Source organism: Globicephala melas, chromosome 2 (assembly GCF_963455315.2).
Source record: "Globicephala melas chromosome 2, mGloMel1.2, whole genome shotgun sequence".
Lineage (NCBI taxonomy): Eukaryota > Metazoa > Chordata > Mammalia > Artiodactyla > Delphinidae > Globicephala > Globicephala melas.
The window spans coordinates 166,062,614-166,086,209 of NC_083315.2; the positions used below are offsets into that span (position 1 = coordinate 166,062,614).

At 38.8% G+C, this 23,596-nt stretch overlaps 1 protein-coding gene across 1 annotated transcript in view; it reads left to right on the top strand.

Annotated features, from left to right (window-relative positions):
* Nucleotides 1-23,596, top strand: part of GOLGA5 (golgin A5) — a 34,224-nt gene that overhangs the window by 10,004 nt on the left and 624 nt on the right. The window contains exons 4-12 of the mRNA XM_030883514.3: nucleotides 827-1,046; nucleotides 1,497-1,620; nucleotides 4,194-4,397; nucleotides 8,061-8,231; nucleotides 10,657-10,785; nucleotides 13,374-13,472; nucleotides 18,100-18,325; nucleotides 20,556-20,661; nucleotides 22,355-22,418. Of these exons, the coding sequence (XP_030739374.1) occupies nucleotides 827-1,046; nucleotides 1,497-1,620; nucleotides 4,194-4,397; nucleotides 8,061-8,231; nucleotides 10,657-10,785; nucleotides 13,374-13,472; nucleotides 18,100-18,325; nucleotides 20,556-20,661; nucleotides 22,355-22,418 (1,343 nt within the window). The remainder of the gene's footprint in view (nucleotides 1-826; nucleotides 1,047-1,496; nucleotides 1,621-4,193; nucleotides 4,398-8,060; nucleotides 8,232-10,656; nucleotides 10,786-13,373; nucleotides 13,473-18,099; nucleotides 18,326-20,555; nucleotides 20,662-22,354; nucleotides 22,419-23,596) is intronic.

The window sequence follows — 23,596 nt, forward strand, 5'->3', positions numbered from 1 at the left end:
ACTTGATTATATCTAAACTATTAGAAAGATTTTAGATGGGACTTGTAAAATAGTGTTTTCACAGAAATATAGGGCCCAGATTTGGAAATGGGAACAGTCATCCTCCCACCCACCTGAAACAGAACACTGGCCTATTTGGTCATTCTTTAGAAACCATGAATAGGAAGATAGTATAAGCCTTGTTAGACTGACTTTAGAAGAAGCTTCACTTTAACCCAGACTAATTTAGACATAGAAATAGTTTTTCCAGAGACCCTGTACAGTTTGCTTCAATATTTAATTTTTTTTTTTTTGGTTGGCACTCTGTACTGCATTGCTCTTTCTGCACCAATTTTCTAGGTTAAAAGAATATCTTTTTGCCACAGTAATTGAAAGAAACATTTCTTTCCGGTGTTTATCTTCAGGTTTTGTTTTTGTTTCTTTTAGTCTTATTGGGGTGTACATCGTGTACCCTTGATTTGGATGTGCATTCTTTCCTATCTGTAGCAGAACTCCAGAAATCCACTGACCATTTTAATCTTGTGAACTCTCGGCTGTGTACTGATTTTGGCTCCCAAATGCTTTATGACATATCTCCAGAAAAAGACATTTGTAGAAGAGCAGCTAGCTTCATGCCTGTTTCCAGCCAATTAACTGTAATATAGATATGAATGTTGGCCTTGGAAAATGGAGGTCCCTCTTGGAGCAAAAAAGTTGAAGATATTTGTAAGCTTCTAATTTTGGCAATAAGTACTAAAGGGATTCAGAGGAGAATCTGTGTGTGCTCTGAGAAAGATGTGTTTACTTGTATGGAGAATTTTCTTTCCTTTTCTTTTTTTCTTTAAAGAATTAAACAAAGCAAGAGCAAGAGTTGAAAAGTGGAATGTTGACCATTCAAAGAGTGATCGAATAACTCGAGAACTTCAAGCACAAGTAGACGACCTGACTGAAGCGGTGGCTGCAAAGGATTCCCAGCTGGCTGTACTGAAAGTGAGACTCCAAGAAGCTGACCAGCTGCTGAATACTCGCACAGAAGCACTGGAAGCCTTACAGAGTGAAAAATCACGGTAGCTAACTGTATTAATAATGAGAAACTGAACTAGAATGTTTATCAATGCAAGTAATGATAAACATGGTAGTAAATACTGTCTTATCAAAATTTAACTTCGTAAATTTACAAGAGAGAAAATGTGGCTTTTGGTAATGCTGGAAATGTGTGTGGTTAAAGTGGATTTATTATCTGAATCTTGAGATGCATTGTTAGCAAATTCTGAATTTAAAAATATTTGAAGAGCAGTGTCATTAATCTTTTGACATACAGTGATGTGTGGCGTGTGCTTATATTTGGATACCTAAAAATATAGGTTACAGTCCATTGAAAGGGAAAAAGATTCTCTAAGAATGTTGTAGTCAAACCGTCTTTTTTGTGCTAATATGCCAGTGCTCTAAAAATTATTCTACCTTTTCATTTGTATACCGTGGAAATGAGTTATTTCAAGTGATGTCTTTTCTTTTAGAATAATGCAGGATCACAGCGAAGGTAGTAGCCTGCACAATCAAGCTCTACAAACTCTTCAGGAGAGATTGCACGAAGCAGATGCCACTCTGAAGAGAGAGCAGGAGAGCTATAAACAAATGCAGGTTAGAATGGGGACAGCAGGGCTCTTTTATTATTTGGATGAGGAGGAATCGCTTTACACTGTTCCTAACATATTTACTGTAATAAAATTCTGCAGTGCATTTCAGAAAATTCTGTTTCTGTGGCAAAAACTAAGTATTTGAAAATTTAGCTTGATCCTTGCTAAATTTAATTTTCTACGTTGAAAAGCAATTAAAATACTTAATACTCATTAGATATATACATCTTTTCATTTAATTTGGTTGTGCAGCCAGCCTTACCATTATTTGATTAAAAGCCGATTTGAGGGCTTCCCTGGTGGCGCAGTGGTTGAGCGTCCGCCTGCCAATGCAGGGGACGCGGGTTCGTGCCCCGGTCCGGGAGGATCCCGCATGCTGCGGAGCGGCTGGGCCCATGAGCCATGGCCGCTGGGCCTAAGCGTCCGGAGCCTGTGCTCCGCAACGGGAGAGCCCACAACGGTGAGAGGCCCGAGTACCGCAAAAAAAAAAAAAAAACTGATTTGAGGCATCTCATTCTTTTTATTTAAGCCTTTTCTGATTCCAATTTAATCTGGTTCTGTTATTTCAAGAGAAAGTTGTACATAATGTTTATTTAGAGTTTTACACTTAAGTGAATTTTTGCATCTAGTTTAGTGATTTTCAGCGCTGTCTACACGTTAGAACCTCCTGTGTGGTTTTAATGCTTTCTGATGCTGAGTCTTCATTCCCAGGGAGTCAGATCCCGTGTGTGAGGTAGGGCATAGGTGTTGGTGATTTGGATTTACACGATTTGCGGGTGTAGCTGATGGGTAGTCAGGGTTGAGAACCTCTGGCTCACTGTCTTTTCAACAGGTGAAAATAGTTCAGCCCTAAAAGTAAGTAACAGGTAATATAGGCTTTTAAATTTTTTTATTAATATATTTTATTTACCACAGTAAAATATCCCAAAGTACTATCATCTCATCATGTAGTTAATGTTAAAAATTATTCGTGAGATATTTTACATCTTTTTTGCATACTGATTCTTTAAAATATGGTGTGTTTTACACTTACAGCACATCTCAATTCATTCACTAAATTTTCTTTAGAAATACTTGATCTGTATTTAGATTTCATAAGATTTATAGGTGAAAAAGTTGTTCTAAACATACTCAGAATAACAGTTCTTCAAAAAGTTAAGCATAGGGTCACCATATGCTGCAGCAATTCTGCGCCGAGGTATATACCCAAGAAAATTGGAAATACATGTCCACACAAAAACTTTTACATGAATGTTCATAGCAGCATTATTCATAATGGCCCCAAACTGGAAACAATACAATGTCCATCAGTTGCTGAATGGATAAACAAAATGTTGCATATCTGCACAAGGAGATATCATTCAGCCATAAAGAGAAATGAATTATTGACTCATGCTATAACACGCATGAACCTTTAAAACATTATCCTAAGTGAAGAAAGCCAGACACAAAAGGCCACATATTGTTGATTCCATTTGTATGAAATGTCCAGAATAGGCAAATCTATAGAGAAAGAAAGTAGATAAATGGTTGCCAGGGGCTGGGAGGGAGGGGGACGTATGGGTAGAGGATTTCTATTTGCGGTGAAAATGTTCTGAAATTAGATAATGGCAATGGTTGCACAACTCTGAGAACACTACACTGAATTGTATTCAGGAAAACATTGAATTGTACATCCTAAAAGGGTGAACTCTATGGAATGTGAATTATATCTCCATAAATCTATTATTAATTGAATTGAGCTTCAGTATTTATGTTAAACTAATTTAAATGAACAAACTTAAAAATGCACTTCTCAGTTGCAGACACATTTCACATGCTCAGTGTGCCTCACTGAGTGGTCCTCTTGCTCCTTTCCTTCCAAACAGGAGTTAATATTGGATCAAAGGTTTGTGGGCTTTAGTTATTGGCGTGTAACCATGAAAGCTTTCTGACTTCTGTCTCACCTTCTGAGTTTTTTGGTGATGGGAGCTTTTGAAAATAAGGGTAAAATATAAATAATTCTCAGAACTAAATTTAGGCTAAGGGACAGACCATGTGTTTTTTAGAGTGTACTTTAAAAGTTTCTTAAGCTGAAAAAATTAGAGGGAATAGTTTATTAGAAAAACTGAAATAAAGGAAAAACATTAGCCATGATATTAGAAAAGATGTAGCTGTGTACTTGTGTCTTGCATTTGTTTTCTAATAGACTTTCTAGTTTTCTGTAGACCTTTATTCATTTATCAGCTAGGTCAGACCAGACCTAGTATCCAAGTGACCAGATTCAGCTGGGAAACTTCTTAAAAAACAGATTCCCAAGCCCAGTCTTGGAAATTCCAATTCAATTAAGCCCAAGGAAGGCCTTGGGCAGCTGTATTTTTAACAGACTCCCTCACTGATTTTGATGAATTGCCATGTTTGGGAACCACAACCTTAGAGTTCCTGTTCTTCAGTTCCTAACAAATGAAGAACTTTTTTTACCTCCCTGTTATGTTGTTGGGCTGAGCTAATAAATCCCATAAGATGTCTAAGTGGATGGTTGTAAAGTATACCTCAAAGCAAAATGATACAATAAGTATAATATAAACTTTGTCACAGAGTGAGTTTTCTGCACGCCTTAATAAAATGGGAGCGGAGCGCCAGAATTTGGCAGAAGCAGTTACCCTGGCGGAAAGAAAATACTCAGATGAGAAGAAGAGAGCGGATGAGCTACAGCAGCAAATCAAAATGCTTAAGTCCAACTTGGAGTCCTCTAAGCAGGAATTAATTGACTACAAGCAAAAAGCTACTAGAATACTCCAGGTAAGCGTGAGATGCACATGTGTGAATGTTAAGATAGGCCAGATGACCGAGAGACATTCTGAGACTTTTTATAGATCTGTGAGATACTGTTCCCGTTTGACTGGGCTGGCTTGCTTCAGGTGTCTTGCTCTTCTTAGAAATATTATAAAAAAGATGAAATGTCTCCTGTTCCTACCACTTTTTTCCTTTTAAGAAAAAAATTAATTCTGCCACTCCCTAGTTCAGGTCTTCAACCTGTCACCTTAATCACCAAAAGCAATGTTTTTTCCTCAGTTAGGTGTTTCAAGATCTGGTCTTTTTTCTTCCACTAAGTAACCATGTGCTGTTGAGCAAGCTGAGCCAGAAGAAGGCAGCAGAGAGAAAGATACAGAGGAAGAAAGAGGACAGACTTATGGAGAAAGGGCTTAAATGAGGTAAAAGGAGATGGAATCAATGCACAGGCGGAAGAATTATCCCCCCCCCTCAAAAAAATGAAAGGGCACATCTTCACTCTGATAAGAAAGGCAAAGGATAGAGAAGTTGAAAGCTACATTAGATGACTACAGTCTTAGATCTAAGGGAGGGGGAAAAAGCTGGGAGAGGAGATCTGAGAGCTGGAGGAGGCCTAGACCAGTCACTCTGAAAAATTCAAGAGGATCAACAAGGAAGAACATAACAACTGTTAAAAACATTGCTTTTGGCTCTTTTGACCACTTCGATCCATTTCCCTGTCCTTCTCCTTTCTTTTAATGCCAGACGTGCGACATCTGCCAGACGTATAATATCTGCCATCTTCATTTTAGAATGTTAACTTTAACTCTTTTATGTAATTTCTGTCCCCACTACATTTCTGAAATTGTCTTCTCAAAAGTCTTTAGTGACCTAAATGCTTTCTGTCCTCTTACTAGTTTCCATCCACTTTGATTTTGGTAGAGCTTTTTGACCCTGTGAACCCTCCTACCTTCTTGAAAGTTGCCTTCTAATGTTACTTGTACTGCCTTAGCTCTCTGTCTTCTCTTTACTGCTGTTTCTCTTGGGTCCTCTTCTTCTGTCCTTTTTTGTTATTCTTTTTTATTTTGCTTTGTCATATACTCTGCTTCTGTCATTGATATGACTTCAGCATGGCTCCAGCTTCCCACCTGGTTTCTGAATGCCTGCCATGCTTCTCTGTGTGGGATGTCCCAACCCCCAAATCAGCTTCCCCTCCATTCTCCTGTTTACATAAGTGATATGGCCACCTTCCTAGGCAGTGAAGCTTGAAACTGCAGTGGCATTTTGACTCCACCTTTTTCCTTTAGCGCCTGCCTCCTATTGGCTATGACCCCCTTTTTTATTCTACCTCTGTGAAATATCATATCCATCTCCTCTAAACTCTTCTTTCTAATTATTTGTGTTGTATCAGTGTAATTTGTTAATTCATCTAAGAGGTACTTAATTGAGCACCTAACTATTCAGTAGGCACTTTGATAGGTGCTGAGGATACTGAGCTCAAAAGATGTGTCCTCTTTCTTAAGGGAGCATTCCGTTTAGTGGGACAACACTGAGGCACTTGATAAAATGAAATTATTGACGCAGTACTATGGGAGCTTGAAAGAAGAAGTCCTTAAAACCTGCCTGGAGATGTCAGGGATCACTGGAGATGCTGTATGAGGAGGAACTTGAAGGATGAGTAGGAAGACTCATGGTAGGGAGGAGATTTCAGGTAGAACAGCCTGTGCCAGAACATAGCGGGCCTGAGGGAACATGGTGTATTAAGGAGACTGCAGCTAGTTCTCTGTTGCTAGAGCATCAAGTACTAGAGATAAAGAGATGGGAGAGAAAACTCAATGACAGCAGATGCCAGATTGTGGAAGGCCTTGCATACCGTGCAGAGGAGTTTTGATTTTATGCTTTAGGTGATGGTAGGGGGTGGGGAGGTTTCAGAGGACTTGAGCAGCATGACCAGATCTGGGTGTAAGAACTGCTGCAGCCATGAAGAGGTTGGGGGTGGTGGTGCTGGATGTCTGTCTTGTTTATCGTTGAATCCCCAGCACAGTGCCTGGCCCTTAGTAGGTTCTCAGTAAATTGTTGACTACATTGAAGGGATGAGGTGTGGGATGGTGAGATGTAGATGATGAAGAGGCTTTTATAAAAAATAATGGTAAGAAATGATGAGGACCTGATCTGAGTTTGTGGCAGTGAGGATGACAAACCAGGGACTGCTAGGAGAAATGTAGGAGGTAGAATATATGAGACTTGGAGATTTAATTGGAAGAAGAGAGAAAAAGGTAAATGGAATCTAGGATGATTCCAGGTTTCTGGTTTGAGTGTACGAATGATGTTCTCGTGTACTACTACAAAAGGGAAAAAAGGAAAGACAGCAGTTTAGGATTGAAGGAGATTATGATAAATTATGGTGAGTTTGCAAAATTGATGTGACATCGAGGTGCAAGTATCAGGAAGGCCATCAGAAATGTAGGCCTGGAGCTCAGTAGAGAGGTCTGCTGTGTAGCCACATGGAGATATGAATGTATAAATATAGATGTAGATCTAATCATGTTTACTATAGAAAATTTGAAAAATACATAAAAGCTTGAAGACATCACCCATAAAAAGGAGAAACTATTTTTGATGGAGGAGAGTGACTTTCAAATATTTATGGTGAAGGAACCAATGGTTCTTTTTATTACTGGCCTAGGATTACAGCACTTTTTAAACTAGTCTTCCCATGTCAAATCTCTTCTTCCAACTTATCTTTTATACTAGGTGTCGGCAAACTTTCTGTAAGGGGCCAAATAGTACCTGTTGTAGACTTTGAGGGCTGTATGTGATCTCCATCACATATTCTTTGTCTTTACTTTTTTATAATCCTTTGAAAATGTAAAGAACCATTCTTAGCTTAGTGAGCTATACAAGAAAAGGCCACAGGCCAGATCTGGCCCACCGACGATAGTTTGTGAGCTACCGCTTTAAACCTCTGCCAGAGTTACCCTCCTCAAACGCACCTCTGGTCATATCACTTCCTTATCCACTTCCTGGTAACTGGCTCTGGACTGCCCAGTACAATTCACACATTTTAGCCTGGTATCCGAAGCCCTCACACACTGGTCCTGACATTTTGTCTGAATGCATCCCAGGATACTCTTGGGCCCTTGTGCTTTTTCATTTTACGCTTTGTCCTCTGTTTTCTCTACACCTTTTAAAATCTTAGCCATTTTCCAGGACCAGTATAAGAGCTATCTTTCAAGTAAACCCTTCTCTTCCCCAGAAGTGTATTTTTTTCTGCTCAGAACTTTGCCTTGTATCGGATATTTGTCACTTCCCTTTTAGTTTATAAGGCAGAGGGTACTATCTGGAGTGACATTGTCTTTATTACATAGGACGCGTAGCATAGTGCCAAACCCATTGTAGGTTCTCCATAAATATTTGTTGAGTGGAATGTGATTGTGGGGGGGGAAGTATAAGAAAGGATGAGAAGAATCTTGTTAATAACAAGTTTTCAACAATAACGTGGTCCTGGGGACTACAGTCCAAGAACACTGTACAGCAAAGCTCTGTTGCATTTTTATCCCTATGGATTTATCATTCTGTGGACTTTCTCTGGTGGAGAATATAATTGGAATATTCCCATAACAGTTTAATTGGTGTGTGGTAGATGATATTCAGTGTACAAGCTAATCTCTGCTATTCTTTGTTTTATGATAGTCTAAAGAAAAATTGATTAACAGCTTAAAGGAAGGATCTGGTTTTGAAGGCCTAGATAGCAGTACTGCAAATAGCATGGAACTAGAAGAACTTCGGCATGAGAAGGAGATGCAAAGGGAGGAAATACAGAAACTGATGGGTCAGATACATCAGCTGAGATCTGAATTACAGGTAAGATACATTACTGTTCAGCTTCACAGATAGCCATTTACCCTCAGGTATTAGTAGTTTGAGACATGATGGATTCTGTATTTTGGGGGAAGGGTATTGGTGAAATAATGTGTGAAACTTTGGGAGTATTAGTTACCATATAGAAGTGAATCTAAAGCAATAGGTTTCTTTTCCATTGATTGACTTAAAGTTATAGGAATAAGAAAGATAGGTAACCAGATTCATTCATTCAGCAAATACTTCCCAGGTATTTGCCATGTGCCAGGCATCTTCTAGGCTTAGAGCTATAACAGAGAACCACAGTCTTCATATTTATGGACCTAACATTCTAGTGGTTGAAAACAAACTAGATTTGGGCTTGTTTCTAAAACTAGGGTGTTGTCTAATATTAGAATGGGCTTAGGGATGATCTTTTATAGTTTCATGCATAATCTTTTATAGTTTGCGTAATTAATATATTTAATCGAAAGGTAAAATTGGGCCACTTATTTATCTTAAACATGGGGTCTTTGACATAGGAGGGGTCTCTGAGGATGGGAAAGATAAAAGTGTGGGGTAATGAGCCTTCTGTTCTTAAAAAAGAAAAAAGAAAACAACTTTCTGCCAGGAATACTTATCCATGCATTAGCTTAGGAAATTATTGATTTGTAAGATGTACGTGAACAACAGTGGCAAGTGTGGAAGTTGTGAGAATGGGTTGGCTTGTCTGGGGCATGGGTTTGACTGTCAGATCTAGATGCAGATCCTGTATCCTGGCTTTGGCACTTAGTAGATGTGTTACCTTACACCAGGTACCACATCTCAGTGAGCCTTAGTTGTCTCATCTGTAGGTTGCAGATGAGAACAAGGTTCTCTTGAGAATAAGGGATACTATGTATAAAGGGCCTAGCATTGTTCCTGACACATAATAGGCTCAGTAAATCGTAGCTGCTATTATTTCTGGGGTTTTTTCTTACTGTCCTTCAAAGTGTAGGATCTTTTTTCTCTAAATAATTTTGAATTCCAAAGACTTAAGTCCCATGAATTTGAAATTGAATAAATGCTAAACTTTTTCCTACCTATTCCGTGTCTTTTGCCTGAGATTATGAAAAATATGATTTGTTTTACTTTAATATCTCATCCCTACCCCAGCATCATTGATGACATTGACACATTTTCCTATCCTTTCTCAAGAAGTTTATGAAATTGATAATAAGGACTGTAGGATTAGGTCTGGCAAAATGGAAGAATTGTTAATTATAGCAGCTTTCATTTGCTGAGCACTTCATGTGCCAAGCGCTGCACAAAGCCCTCGACATATGTCCTTTCATTTATTCCGTACCAGAACCCCGTGAGGGAGATGATGCATTCTCATTTTACAGTTTGAAGAAATTTAGGTGCAGAGAAGGAAGGTAACTTGCCATGACTCGTAAAGTAGCAGAGCCAGGATTAGAGCCCAGTCTGTCTGATTCCAGGACACGTATCCTTAACCACTGCACTTACTGCCCATCTCTTGAGAATTCATCGGATTTAGTCAAATTTATAACAAAGATTAGTCTGCTTTCTACTCACCCTGAAAATGGTAGGGAAAAATTATTTAACTTATTGCTGTTTTCCAGTAAGTCCACAAAGTTGTGTGAATTTAGAGTATTTTACTGTGGTTGTCTGGGAGTATCATTAATCTGTCAGTTCTTTCAAACAATATGCGAAGTGCCAGAGTTTGTGGAGATGAGCATATAACACAATGTACCAAAAGATAAAAAGCAAAGTTAAGATGCCAGTTTTGTTTCATGTAGTACTGTATGAATGGACTGTGCTTATTAACCCATAGAGGGAAAATACAGAACCCAGAGCAATGTTCTTTGCCACTAGTGGATTTCACAGATATCTAGAAGCTGGTTTTTGAGTGTGAATAAGTGAGAATAGTGACACCAAGTGAAGAAGTTAGAGTGAGAAATATGGGAAGATGTGAAAACAGATAATAGTAATAGAGCTAAAAAAAGAAACATACTAACCTCAGGTGATATGAGAGAAAAGTTATTTTTACTGTATGTTACTGTATGTTGATACCCACACATGTACAAAAACTAATTATAACCTGCAATTTCAGGGGACTAAGGCAGTGAAGTCCTTTTTGATGTTACAGTTCTGTTCTTGAAATTGTTACTTTTGAATAGAGAGATACATCTCCCAGTGAGCCGCTGTCTGCTCACGGTCATTAAACCAAATGGTTTCTGCTGCAGCATCCTGTTCATCTCTCTCACCATTTGCCGTGTTATATAAGGAGGTGCCAGTTTTTGTGCTCCGTTTAGTCTGCGTCTGTGTCTCATTCATCGTTATCCCTCCAGTGCCTGCTGAGCCCAGTTCACAGCACATAATGATCACTCAGTAAATACTGAACTGAACAGTTCATTATTGCTTTCACATGTACGGTTCATCTTTTTAGGATATGGAGGCTCAGCAGGTTAGTGAAGCAGAATCAGCAAGAGAACAATTACAGGATCTGCAAGACCAAATAGCTGGACAAAAAGCAGCTAAACAGGAACTAGAGGCAGAATTGGACCGACAGAAGCAGGTAAGGATTTTAGATTGATGATTACCTAGGAAGACTGTACACTAGCGGTCACATGAGGAGACTTCTAGTAAAGCAGCTTACTGAAATTCTTAGAGGATGAGCTCAGAGGTCGCTCCTACCTTATTACTAACCCACCCTCCTCGTTGTTTGTTTTAACAGGTGAAATATAGCGACACAAAATGATTTTGAGACTTGCTTAATATCACACAGCTAATTAGAGAATAGAATAGAATCCAGGATTCCTGTCCCAGAGCCCAGAATTCTTTCTACTGCTCTGTCTGTATTTTATTGTATCTCCTTGTCAGAGTATGTATGTTAGAACACTTGAAAACATCAGTTGATTTTTGTATTTTATCAGATTTTTACTTTCTAGAAACAGTAGTAACTTTTATTTAATAGAAATATAAATACAACATTAGTGCCATAATAGACTGCTTTTTCTGTTTTGAGAAAAAATGCTTATAACAGACTTTACTTACAAATCATGTTTAAAATTATATTTCATTATTCAATTGGCAGTTGTCTGCTCTCCAAGCCAAATTATTTTACTTCAATGTACTTATATGATAGTTTCAGTACTAACACAGTTAAACATGTTTACAGTCACATTTTCACAATAAGAATCTATAGTTAATATTCGTAACATCTATAATTTACTGAGTAACAACATTGTTATAGGTACTTAGTATACATAATCTTATTTCATCTTCACAATAAAATCACTCTTCTCTTCATTTTACAAGAAGGAAAACTTTGTATATTTCTCAGTGCATCACTTACAACGTTTCCAGCTTTGCATACTTATATTCTTTGAAGATTTTTTTCATTAGGATTTATCATTTCTGAAACTGGTTCTATTTTTAGGGAAGTGTTTGTTTTTATTATGACAGTGATTTCCTGAGTAGTAAGAGAAAAATTCACCGAGTAACAACCTGTAGGGTACATCATAGGCTATCTTAGATAATTTGGTTGTAAGATTAGCTCTCCTTTCAGCAATTGCATTTTCATTTATTTAAGGAGCTAGTATATATTAAAAGGCAAGAATTTGATGTTCTTGATGTTTAGTGAGATAACTTTCATTTTATTATGGCCGATGGTTTTACACATCCACTTGCAGTGCCCTTTTCTAAAATGAGGGAATTAAGTAGAGGAAAGTGGAGCTGAATGTAGCTCTAGGCTATTTATTTAGTAATCAGATGTTCTGAATTGGAAGTACTTAATCTTGGGATTAAATAGTCCTTTAAGTAATTTAAGTAAATTTCAGCCTTAAATTTTATGCTAGCCTAGAGCTTAAAAGAAACTGGGCAAACCTTGTAAATTATGATTCCCCTACCTAACCTAATTACCTTCCTCATTTCCTCTTTTCTCACTGATCTCAGTTTTTTTAGTCTGTGAAGTGAGCAGGTTGAACTAAATGTCTAAAGTAGTCTCTAGCAGTTTGATTCCATATCACGTTACTTCTTCATACAGCTCCCCTTACTTTGCACCGTTAAACATAATGCTTTTGAAGGTACTTAATGATTTACTCTTTCTTTCCTGGCATTGCTTTACTCTTTAATTCTCACCTGACTCTTACCAATCCTGTCCATCGTACAAACTAGTTTCGTGCAGTTGTTAGTGAATTTGGAGGTATTTCTTTTTTTCCTCTCTCTGTGTTTTATCAGTGATGGAGCAAAACAGGTGCAGGATATTGCCTGATAAAAATAAACCCGTGAAAAGCTGCCCAAAATCATCAGGGGCATGCACATTGAAACCACAGTGAGATATCTCTACATGCCCACTCTAATAGCCACACTTACAGAGACTGACAGTACCAAATGTTGGAAAGGATGTGGAAGAACTGGAACTCTCTCATATTCCTGTAGGAATGCAAAATGGTACAGGTATTTTGAAAAGCATTCAGAGAACAGTTTGGCAAGTTTTCTTCCTTTATGCTAGGCATACACTTGTCATATGATCCAGCAGTTCTGTTCCTACATTTTTCTACCCAAGAAAAATGAAAACATATGACCAATAAAGACTTGTGCTCTGGGACTTCCCTGGTGGCACAGTGGTTAAGAATCCACCTACCAGTGCAGGGGACTCGGGTTCAAGCCCTGGTCCAGGAAGATCCCACATGCCGCAGAGCAGCTAAGCCCGTGCGCCACAACTACTGAGCCTGCGCTCTAGAGCCCATGAGCCACAACTACTGAAGCCCGCGCACCTAGAACCCGTGCTCTGCAACAAGAAAAGCCACTGCATTGAGAAGCCCACACACTGCAACAAAGAGTAGCCCCCGCTCACCACCACTAGAGAAAAGCCCGCACGCAGCAATGAAGACCCAACGCAGCCAAAAAATAAATAGATAAATAAATTTATTAAAAAAAAAAAAAGACTGGTGCTTAGATAGTCATCATATACAAATTGATACATCATGCTGAAGTATTGACTTTTCATCAGATCCCTTGAAGTCTGTTTATTTACTCATTCAGTATACACACAGCACATATTGAGCAAGTGCCCACCTTGTGTCAAGCATTGTTTCAGGTACTGGAGATGACATAGGGAGCACTGACTTAGCTTTTGTTTATTTGTGCCTCACTTTGTAGGAATTCCACTACATGGAAGAAGATCTGTATCGAACAAAGAACACATTGCAAAGCAGAATTAAAGATCGAGAAGATGAAATTCAAAAACTCAGGAATCAGGTATGAAGCAGCATTCACTACTTGAGCAAAGATACCATTGTAAAAGTACATTTTTTTTAGAGATACAGTAAGACTTTCTTTTCCTGTATTTTCACCTGAATCCTGTTGTTGGAGTAGTGAGGTAAGTTATTTTCAATGTGATATAGAATTTTCATCGAATGCCATTTGAGTCTGCATTTGCTGTATTCTAGGGCTTGCTTCTTATACAGGTATCTTGTAACCAGTCACCCAAGGAGATGTGAGTTACTCCAGAATTTCATACCATCTAACTTCAGTGGTAGTTTTGCTGATTGCCAGTTTTACAGTTGTGTTTTCCTAAGAAAAATCCAACGATACATTTTCTTATTAATAGATCTTTCATTAGAGTCACTAAGACCTTTTTATAACTGAAAATGTGAAACATAGAAAATAACATGTGCCTACCACTCAGATTTGCCAGTCTTTATCATTAACTGACAGAATCGTGCATTCACTTACCCTGTCATTATACACTGTCCTTTCCTCTCTTATATTCACATGATTGACTTAATAAATAATGAACTTATTGATCATTTAAATAATTTGCATAAAGATTGACTAGTTCATTTTTCAGTTAGGTGATGACTTTGTTTGAACATGAAAAGTCAAATAATTTTAATTTTTTTAAGTTCTTAGACTTCTTAGTAGTCCATAATTTAAAATGTTTAAAAACTTTAAATTTTTATAAGAGTTGGGGACAGCTAACTGATTTTGAGTGTTCCCTTCTCCTTCCCTTTCCTACATTTGTGAAATGATTATAAATGGTAAGATGACTTGCTAACAGAAAATTAAAGAAAAGAAAGGAGCATAAACCATCATTCAGTTTAAGGCTTAGGTAAACATTCCAATATTTTAAAAATATTTATTGAGTACATACTATGTCTAAGATATTGTGGTATTTCTGTTAATCAAGAATTAACCATAGGAGGTTATCTCTGAAAGATTTTTCATCTAAGTAAGAAGGAAGTTGTACAATTTGAAAAGATATCAGCCCCTTAATACACTGCAAAAAAAACAAAACAAAACAAAACCCCACTCAATTAGTGAGTTAAGATATATACTGAATGAACAATAAAAAATGCTATTTCTGCTTATCTTATTACCTTTGGGCCTCCTCGGAGAAAAATATCTTTGTTAAAACATTACATTGCATGGGAGTTCCCTGGTGGTCCAGTGGTTAGGAGTCTGCCTTCCAGTGCAGGGGACGTGGGTTCGATCCCTGGCCGGGGAACTAGGATCCCACATGCTGCAGGGCAACTGGGGCCGTGTGCTGCAACTGGTGAGCCTGCGTGCTCTAGAGCCTGCACACCACAAACTAGAGAGAAGCCTGTGCACAGCGATGGAGAGCCCGCTTGCCACAACGAAAGATCCCACATGCTACAAAGACCCAATGCAACCAAATAATAATAATAAAAAAATTACATTGCCGTTTGACTATTTTTTCATTCTTTAAAAACTATTTTATGGGACTAGATAAAAACTCGTGGAAAAAAATGAACCTTGATCTTTATCCCCTAATTAGACTTGTAAAATTAATAAAAATTGATTTGGAATGAAGCTAGGTGTAAGCTACAAAGCTCCTACAAGAAAGTATAGGGAAATCTTGTGCAATTTGGGAGAAGACAGATTTCTTAGGACACAAAAAGCACTAACCATAGACGGAAAAAGTGATAAAATTGGACTTCATCAAAATTAAAAATTTTTGCTTGTCAAGAGACTCCATTACAAAAATGAAGAGAGGTCAGCAACAGACTGAGAGGAGCTAGTTACAACGCATAGCACAGCTGGCAAAGGGTTTGTGACCAGGATAAGGACTCTTACAGAAACTAAAGAGATGCACAACTACTTTTTTTTTAATGGACAAAAGACTTGGGTAGACAGTTCACAAAAGAAGATTATGAATAGCCAGATAAGCACACGAATAGGTGCTCGAAATCATTAGTCATCAGGGAGATGCAAATTAAAACCTCAGGGAGATACAGCACTCCACACCCACTAGACTGGCAGAAAGTGGAAAGATGGGCAATACCACGCGCTGAGGATGTGGTGCAGTTGAAACTGTCATGCTCTGCTGGTGGAAGGGTACAGTGGTACAGCCACTTTGGAAAACTGGTTGTTTCTGATAAGATTAACAACATACATCTAACCTATAACCTCAGATATTTACTCAGTCTAAGTGAAGCCATATGTCCACAAAAAGACTTGTACAGGAATATTTGTAGTGGCTTTGTTCATAAATAGCCCAAACTGGAAACAACTGAAGTATCTGTCAACAAGTACGTGGGGGCTTCCCTGGTGGCGCAGGTTAAGAATCCGCCTGCCAATGCAGGGGACACGGGTTCGAGCCCTGGTCTGGGAGGATCCCACATGCCGCGGAGCAGCTAAGCCCGTGCGCCACAACTACTGAGCCTGCATGCCACGACTACTGAAGCCCGCGTGCCTAGAGCCTGTGCTCCACAATAAGAGAAGCCACCACAATGAGAAGCCCACGCACAACACAGAGTAGCCCCCATTCGCCGCAGCTAGAGAAAGCCTGTGCACAGCAACAAAGACCCAACGCAGCCAAAGATTAATTAATTAAAAAGAAAAAACAAGTACATGGATAAACACATTGCATACTACTCAGCGATAAAAAGAAACTACTGATACAACAACATGGATAAATCTTTTTTATTTTTTTAGTTTTTTAAAAAATTATTTTATTTTTGGCTGCATTGGGTCTTTGTTACTGCATGTGGGCTTTTCTCTAGCTGTGGCGAGCGGGGGCTACTCTTCGTTGTGGTGCGCGGGCTTCTCTTTGCGGTGGCTTCTCTTGTTGTGGAGCATGGGCTCTAGGCACGCAGGCTTCAGTAGTTGTGGCGCATGGGCTTCAGTAGTTGTGGTGCGCAGGCTCAGTAGTTGTGAATCGCAGGCTCTAGAGCGCAGGCTCAGTAGTTGTGGTGCACGGGCTTAGTTGCTCTGCGGCATGTGGGATCTTTCTGGGCTCGAACCCATGTCTCCTGTGTTGGCAGGCAGATTCTTAACCACTGCACCACCAGAGAAGCCCCGGATAAATCTTTTTAAAAAGCCACACACAAAAGTGATCATACCGTATGATTCCATTTATAGGAGATTCAAGAAAAGGCAAAACTAAATTCTGGTTATAGAGAGCAGAGCAGTGTTGTCTGGGAGTGATGGAAATATTCTGTGTTTTTATCTGGGTGTTGGTTGCACAGTTAATACGTTTGTTGAAACTCATTTTATACTTAAGATCTGGGTATTTCACTGAATGTAAATTTTGCCTCAACTAAAAAATATTGAAGTGTGGAGTAAGATTGGGGATCACAGTACAATCTTAAAATTGAGCATTCCTTTTTAATAGTAAGTAAATCTTAGTTTATACTCAATATAATTCCATTTCGTAGTTACTTATTGTAGACCTAGCCCTGCAGTTAATTTGTGGGAGTGCTGTAAGCGGTTTAGAAGGAAGGAAGCTTGATGGATGGTAACTAGACTTATTGTGTCGCTCGTTTCACAGTGTATACAAATTTCAAATCATTAAGTTGTATACCTGAAACTAAAAGTCAGCTATACCTCAATGTAGTTTGTAGTTTGCCCTAGGTTGTAGCTAAGAAGTAGCAGAGCTGGGGTTTTCAACTTAGATCAGTCTCTCAGCCTCTTTTCCAGACTGTGTTGATGCAGACAGTGATTCTTACCCTCACAGAGCTGACTGGCAGTTTCATTGAGGAGGCAAAATTGTTACAATAGTGAAGCTAAATGCCAAGATAGTAGGAGTCTAAAAGAAGGCTGAGATCAGCTAGGGCTGGAGTCGTTGGAAAGGGCTTCAAGGAAGAGGCTTTGAAGGGAGGCAGAGCCTGGAGAAGAGAAGGGGACTGGGGAGAAGAGAAGGGGACTGGGTTTGCCCAAAAGGGAAAATTTGAACAGCAGAGCAGAGGCCAAATGGGAGCGGAGGAAGATGATACAGGTGAGAGCAAATAGAAGATGGAATGAAGTTATTAAGGAGCAACTGTCAGCCAGACCCTACTAGGAAAATTCTCCTTTCATATCCCAAAGTGCCATGTGCAAAAGGCACTTTTACCCTCACAGGTGAGCAAACAGATTGGGGGAAGTGTAGCAACTTGTCCAAGGTCAGGTAGCTAGGAAATTGCAGCGCAGAGATTGTGGTTTTTGCAGTGCACCACAACTGTTGACTTATGGAGGTTTTGAATCCAGGTGGAGAAGCTTGAACTGTGTCCCGTGTACCAGTGCTTTCAAATGTTTTTGACTGTGATGACATAGCAAGAAATACAATTTAAGTCATGTCTCTATACTCACACTTACACGTATAAAACCAAACCAAGTTTCACAAAAGAATACTCTCACACACTATATGCTGTGCCCTCTATGTACTATTCTGTTCTGTTTTTTTAAATGGCAACTGTGACCCACCAAATTGATTTCATGGTCCACTAATACAGTTTGAAAATCGCTTCTGTAGATGGTGAAAGAATCGTAGAGTTTTGAGAAATCATTTAATGCCACGGTTTACCTGTGGGAATGTAGTAACGTGGTTTCTGTGTTGTATGCCTTTCATTTTATGTAGTAATCTTATGAATACTTTGCCTTTCAGCTTACGAATAAAACTTTAAGCAATAGCAGTCAGTCTGAGTTAGAAAACCGACTCCATCAGCTGACAGAGACTCTCATCCAGAAGCAGACTATGCTGGAGAGTCTCAGCACAGAGAAGAACTCTCTGGTCTTCCAGCTGGAGCGCCTTGAGCAGCAAATGAACTCCGCCGCTGGAAGCAGTAGTAATGGGTCTTCTATTAACATGTCTGGAGTTGACGGTGGTGAAGGTAAAAAAAAAAAAAAAATAGGGAATCTCAAAAGAATATTTCATTGCCTTAATTTTCAATGTTGCTAATTCAAACATGATTTGAAAAGTTACAGAAAGACCATTTTTGTTTAAAAAGAAGCTTTATCTAACAAAGCAGCCATTTTTCTTGAGGCCTGGGCTATGCACTGTTTGATATGATCGTTAATGAACTGGACGGTGGGATGATTACTATCCCACACTGGTTTTGAACCTGGAGAAGAAGGCCCAGGACACTTAACAGGGTGGTGAGGACAAATAATTCAGTTGAGAGGGGCTTTCAGGAATCTTAAAGTAAGACTTGCTTTAATAACCATAATTATTAATATTAAAGTTAATACATAGTCACATGAGGATATCCGTGCTCTATAATTTTAATGGAGAAATGTATAGATTCTCAAAATACATGATCAAGAAGAATATTGAAGATTTTAGCATAAGTTTCAACAGATCAGATTTTTAGTCTTAGAACTTCATAACTACTTTGACTACAAAGTAGTCATTCAACAAATCTTAGTTCTTTGGCTTTAAATTTTTAGAACTTTTTTCAAATAACATGTTATTTTATATATTTTTTTTAATAACACAGTCTCAGTATAAAAAGAAATGCAAAAAAAAGGAAATTAAAATCACTTGATAATCTATTGCCCTCAGGTAACATTTTGGAACATCTTTGTCCAGACTTTTTTCCTATATATGTTTGCAGTACTTGTTTTATTGATTTTTCATTTTTGTCATATTAATATATTTTAATAATATATTTAATACAATATGTATATATTGCTTTATAGAAATTTATCACATGAAAATACTGCAGTTTGTTTAATCAGTTCCTTATTGTTGGAGATTGATAAATGATCAGAAATGGAATTGTTGGGTCAATAAGTACACACATTTAAAGGCTTTTGATTCTTGTTCCTGAAATCAGCAAACAATTATTAAGTGCCCACTCAGTATCAGGTGCTGTTGCAGAGATACAGTGGCCAACAAGAGGCCAGACTCTGCCCCATAGATCTCACATTCTGGTGTCGTGGGGGAATACAGGGGAGGAGACAGGCAGTAAACAAGTAGTATGAGCTGGAGATATGTGCTACAGAGGGAAATGGAGCAGAGAAAGATGTGCAGGGTGCCACATGTGAGGGGGCGATAATAATTTAAACAGGGAAGTCAAGGAAGACCTTGTTGAAAAGGTGGCATTATATTAAAGTCCCAAAGGAAGTCAGGTAGTAGACTATGACGAGATCTACAGAAAAAGTGTTCCAAGCAGAGAGAAGTGCAAAGGCCCTGAGGCAGGAGTATAGCTGGCATATTGCAGGAGACCAGTGCAGCTGGAGTAGACTGAATGAGGGGCCAGAACTTGGAGGAGGCTGTTTAGATCTGTATAAGGACTTTTACTCTGAATGAAGTCGGAAGCCATAGAAGGGTCCTGAGAGGGGTAACTGAGCTGACCTGTATATTTTAACAAGATGTCTCTGGCTGCTGTGTCAAGAGTAGACTGCAGAGAGCTAAGCACTGAGGCAGGGAGACCAGGGAGGGGCATGGTATTAACCCATGTAAGACATGCTGGTGACTCAGACCAGAGTGGGGATGGAGGGGGTGGATTCAGGATTTATTTTAAAGGAAAGCAGATGGAATTTGCGGGCAGATCAGATGTGGAGTTTGAGAGAAAGGAGTTAAAGGTTTTTGGAAAAGTGGAGTTGTGTATTGAGATGGGGAAAACTGCAGGAAGAGAAGGTTGGCAGCAAGGGCAGGCAATCAGGATAACAGTGTGCGGTGTGCTAAGTTGAGATGTCTACTAGACATCCAGATGGAAATGAAAGGGTGATGGACGAGCCTGGAGTTGGAGGTGGGCTGGGCTGGAGATGCGAATTTGGGAGTTACCAGCTTTGTAGAAAGGGTGTGTGGCCTCACTCCTGCGGGCCCAGGAAGAAAGTGCCCATTAATGCTGCCTCTCACCAATACTCGGTAAACTCTGATTTTTGCTAATTTCATAGGAAAATAATTTTCTTAGTTTTTGAATTTTGATTTTTGCGGGTATGGAAGTTTACATATTTAAACTGTCTTTTTTTTAATGTTTTCACCTTTGGTTATTGCTTAAAAGTTGACCTTGAGAATTTCTTCCATATGTAACATAAGGTATATTCAACTATAATTTTGTTAGAAAGTTGACTCTGGTGTCTGTACGTTAATTACTTATTTTCTTGTTTAAACAGGCACACGTATGCGAAACGTTCCTGTTCTTTTTACTGACACAGAAACTAATCTGGCAGGAATGTATGGAAAAGTCCGCAAAGCCGCTAGTTCAATTGACCAGTTTAGGTAAGCAGTGCCGGCACCAGTGAGTGACGGACCCTATTTTTGTAACATTCTCCAGTGATTTCAGTCATGGTGAGTCCTGTCCAGCAGAGCTGATATTGATTGATTGACTGTGCCATGCGGCTTGCGGGACTAGTTTCATCACCAGGGATTGAACCAGGCCCCCTGCAGTAGAAGCGCGGAGTCCTCACCACTGGGCCACCAGGGAATTCCCAAGCTGATTTTTTTTTTAAATACTTATTTATTTGGCTGCACCAGGTCTTAGTTGCGGTACACGGGATCTTCGTTGCAGCATACGGGATGTTTAGTTGCGGCACGTGGGATCTTTTTTAGTTGTGGCATGCAGGATCTAGTTCCCTGACCAGGGATTAAACCCGGGCCCCCTGCCTTGGGAGCCCGGAGTCTTAACCACTGGACCGCCAGGGAAGTCCCCCAAGCTGATATTTCAGTGTCATGAAATTGCTTTAAGAGGTCTGCCAGTGCCTGTGTTTTGTTGAAGGTGTTTAACTCTGATCATTTCTCTTCTTTCTGTAATAAACTCTGTTTGAAAACTCATTAAATTTCATTGAGAAAGCCTGTATCATGTAAATGCATCCATTTGAATGTTTTATCTCCTTACTTCATCATATGATTAGAATAAAAGATGCCACTATATATAAATGAATAGTACTTATTTTCATATATATTTTATATATACTATATAAATAAAAATTTATATGTTACATATATTTATAAATAAAACTTTTTATACTAGTAGTCATCCACCTTACAAAGAAAATGTTCTCCCGGTATATGTGTATAGCCTTGATAAAGTTCATATCTAAATAACCTACTAAACTCTCTTGCCTTTTAGTTTTTATAATTAAACATAGTTGAAATGAATCGTTGCCTAACAGAACAGTCTCTTCTTACCTTTTTGTGTCAGAATAGAGCTGTGGTGTTAAAAATGAGGATGATTTACTAATTTGGATTCCTGAAGCCATGAGCCTTGGATGCCATAGTCACTGTCTCCACACTATTGAGCATATCTATTTCAACTATTAATGTATTCAACGTACATATTAGTTTTTAGAGAACATATATGCAAGGCAGTGAAGGCATATATGCAAGGGTAGTGAAAGAAGCAGAAGGGCGTAGAAGAAAGGTGTATCTGTGCATGTATCCGTCTTAGGGAAAAAATGTTGCAGAAAGGCATAGTAATAGGTCTGGACGTCGTAATGCTTCCCACTCTTAAAGTGTTTACTTGAGTTTCTGTAGTTGGGAGCCTTTTAGAAGTATGTGTCCATGCTAAAGCTCCCAGATTAGCTATTTACAGGTTCATTCCAACTAGACTCTGTTTTCCTATGCATGTGTTCACACTTGCCTTTGGTTCCTAAAAGAAAAATGATTGCTAGAGGGACCAAGTGTGCCTTCTACAGTTGTAGCTGAAGAATTAAGAGGAATAGCTTGTGCTAAAAGCTTAACAGTCAATCCCCAAATAATGATAAAAGTATTTGTTCACTGCTGTGATATTTTATATGGTTATTTCAAGTAATCATTTAACAATCTACTATAAAACAGAAATAATCTGTCTTTTGTGGTAGCCACATAAATAGTTTAAATGAGTAAAGTCTTAAAAAACATGAAGAGATATTACCACAGGAACATGTTTTGAGTGTAACTCTCTCCTCTCTCTCCACCCCTACCACTTGCACAGCATCCGTCTGGGAATTTTTCTCCGAAGATACCCCATAGCACGAGTTTTTGTAATTATATATATGGTAAGTAAACTTGTTTGCAAAAACAGTGCTGCATTTGATTTTTAACTAGTTTTTTTCAGCTGCTGATCTTTTTGACTAAACTTTTAGCAATCAATTTTGAAAGAGAATAGAACTCATTTTTGGTAATTAAGGTTTTTTTTCTTAAAGTGTACAAGTAATGTTGATAATTCATTATGTCTAAAAAATAAATTGCTTGAAGGCTTTTCCGACAGTAAAACTAACCGTAGTGCAGTTTAATGATTACCTTTATTTCTAAGCCCCTCCAGTGATACAATACAAAACAATTGATTTCATTTTTATCTTGAAGTAAAGTTTAATTATTTCCATGTGTTTTGCTTTATTTCCTAAAGGGATCTCAAAGGTGATGTATTTTCTTTCTTAGATTTCTTAGCTCTAATAAAATGGTTACCATAGTTTGGGATGCCGTGTCATATCTTCTGTGAGCCTAAAAAGCCCACTGACTGTTCTGAGTGGGGATGTCTAAAAGTAGTTGAACTGAATTAAGACGGGCAGTTTTCTTGAGAAGAAATAAAAGCATACTTAGAAATTTCCTTGTGAGCCACTAGAGGGAAGAGTTACTCCTTGAAACAAAAAGGTTTTAAGATGAGGGGAATGGGGAGAGTGAAAGAAAAAAAATTGAATGGCGTCAGAAAGGATTCAGAACATGCCCACATCTGGGTGGGGAGATGATGAGGAACACAGTCACCCTCTGCCAGCATGAGATGAGATGTTGCACTTCTTGTGTGCAAGGCACTTCGTGATGGAACCTCATCATGTCAGCACCACCATGAGGGAGTTAGTGGAAATGTATCACTGCAGGTCCTGTTCTGGACCCTAAATCGACCTCTGAAACCTGACACATTATTCCTGTCAAGAACGTCTTCCCATCTCCTCTTCACCAAATCATGGCTAAACCCTCTTTCAAAACACCAACCACAACTCTGTTCTAAAAAGCCTTTCCAGCCAACTTCATGTACACCTAGCAGTTTTAGTCAGGCCATCTACGCTGCACTGTAATCCCCTGATGGGCTAGTTATGTGTACGTGTGCACGTTGTGAATGCGTTCAAGACTTTGCCGCTCTCAACTGGGAATGCTGTAGGCATTGTAGCTCTTCATTACCTTCCATTGCACTTTTTAGCTCATTTGACTGCACAGTTGTTTCTTCCTTGTTTATCCA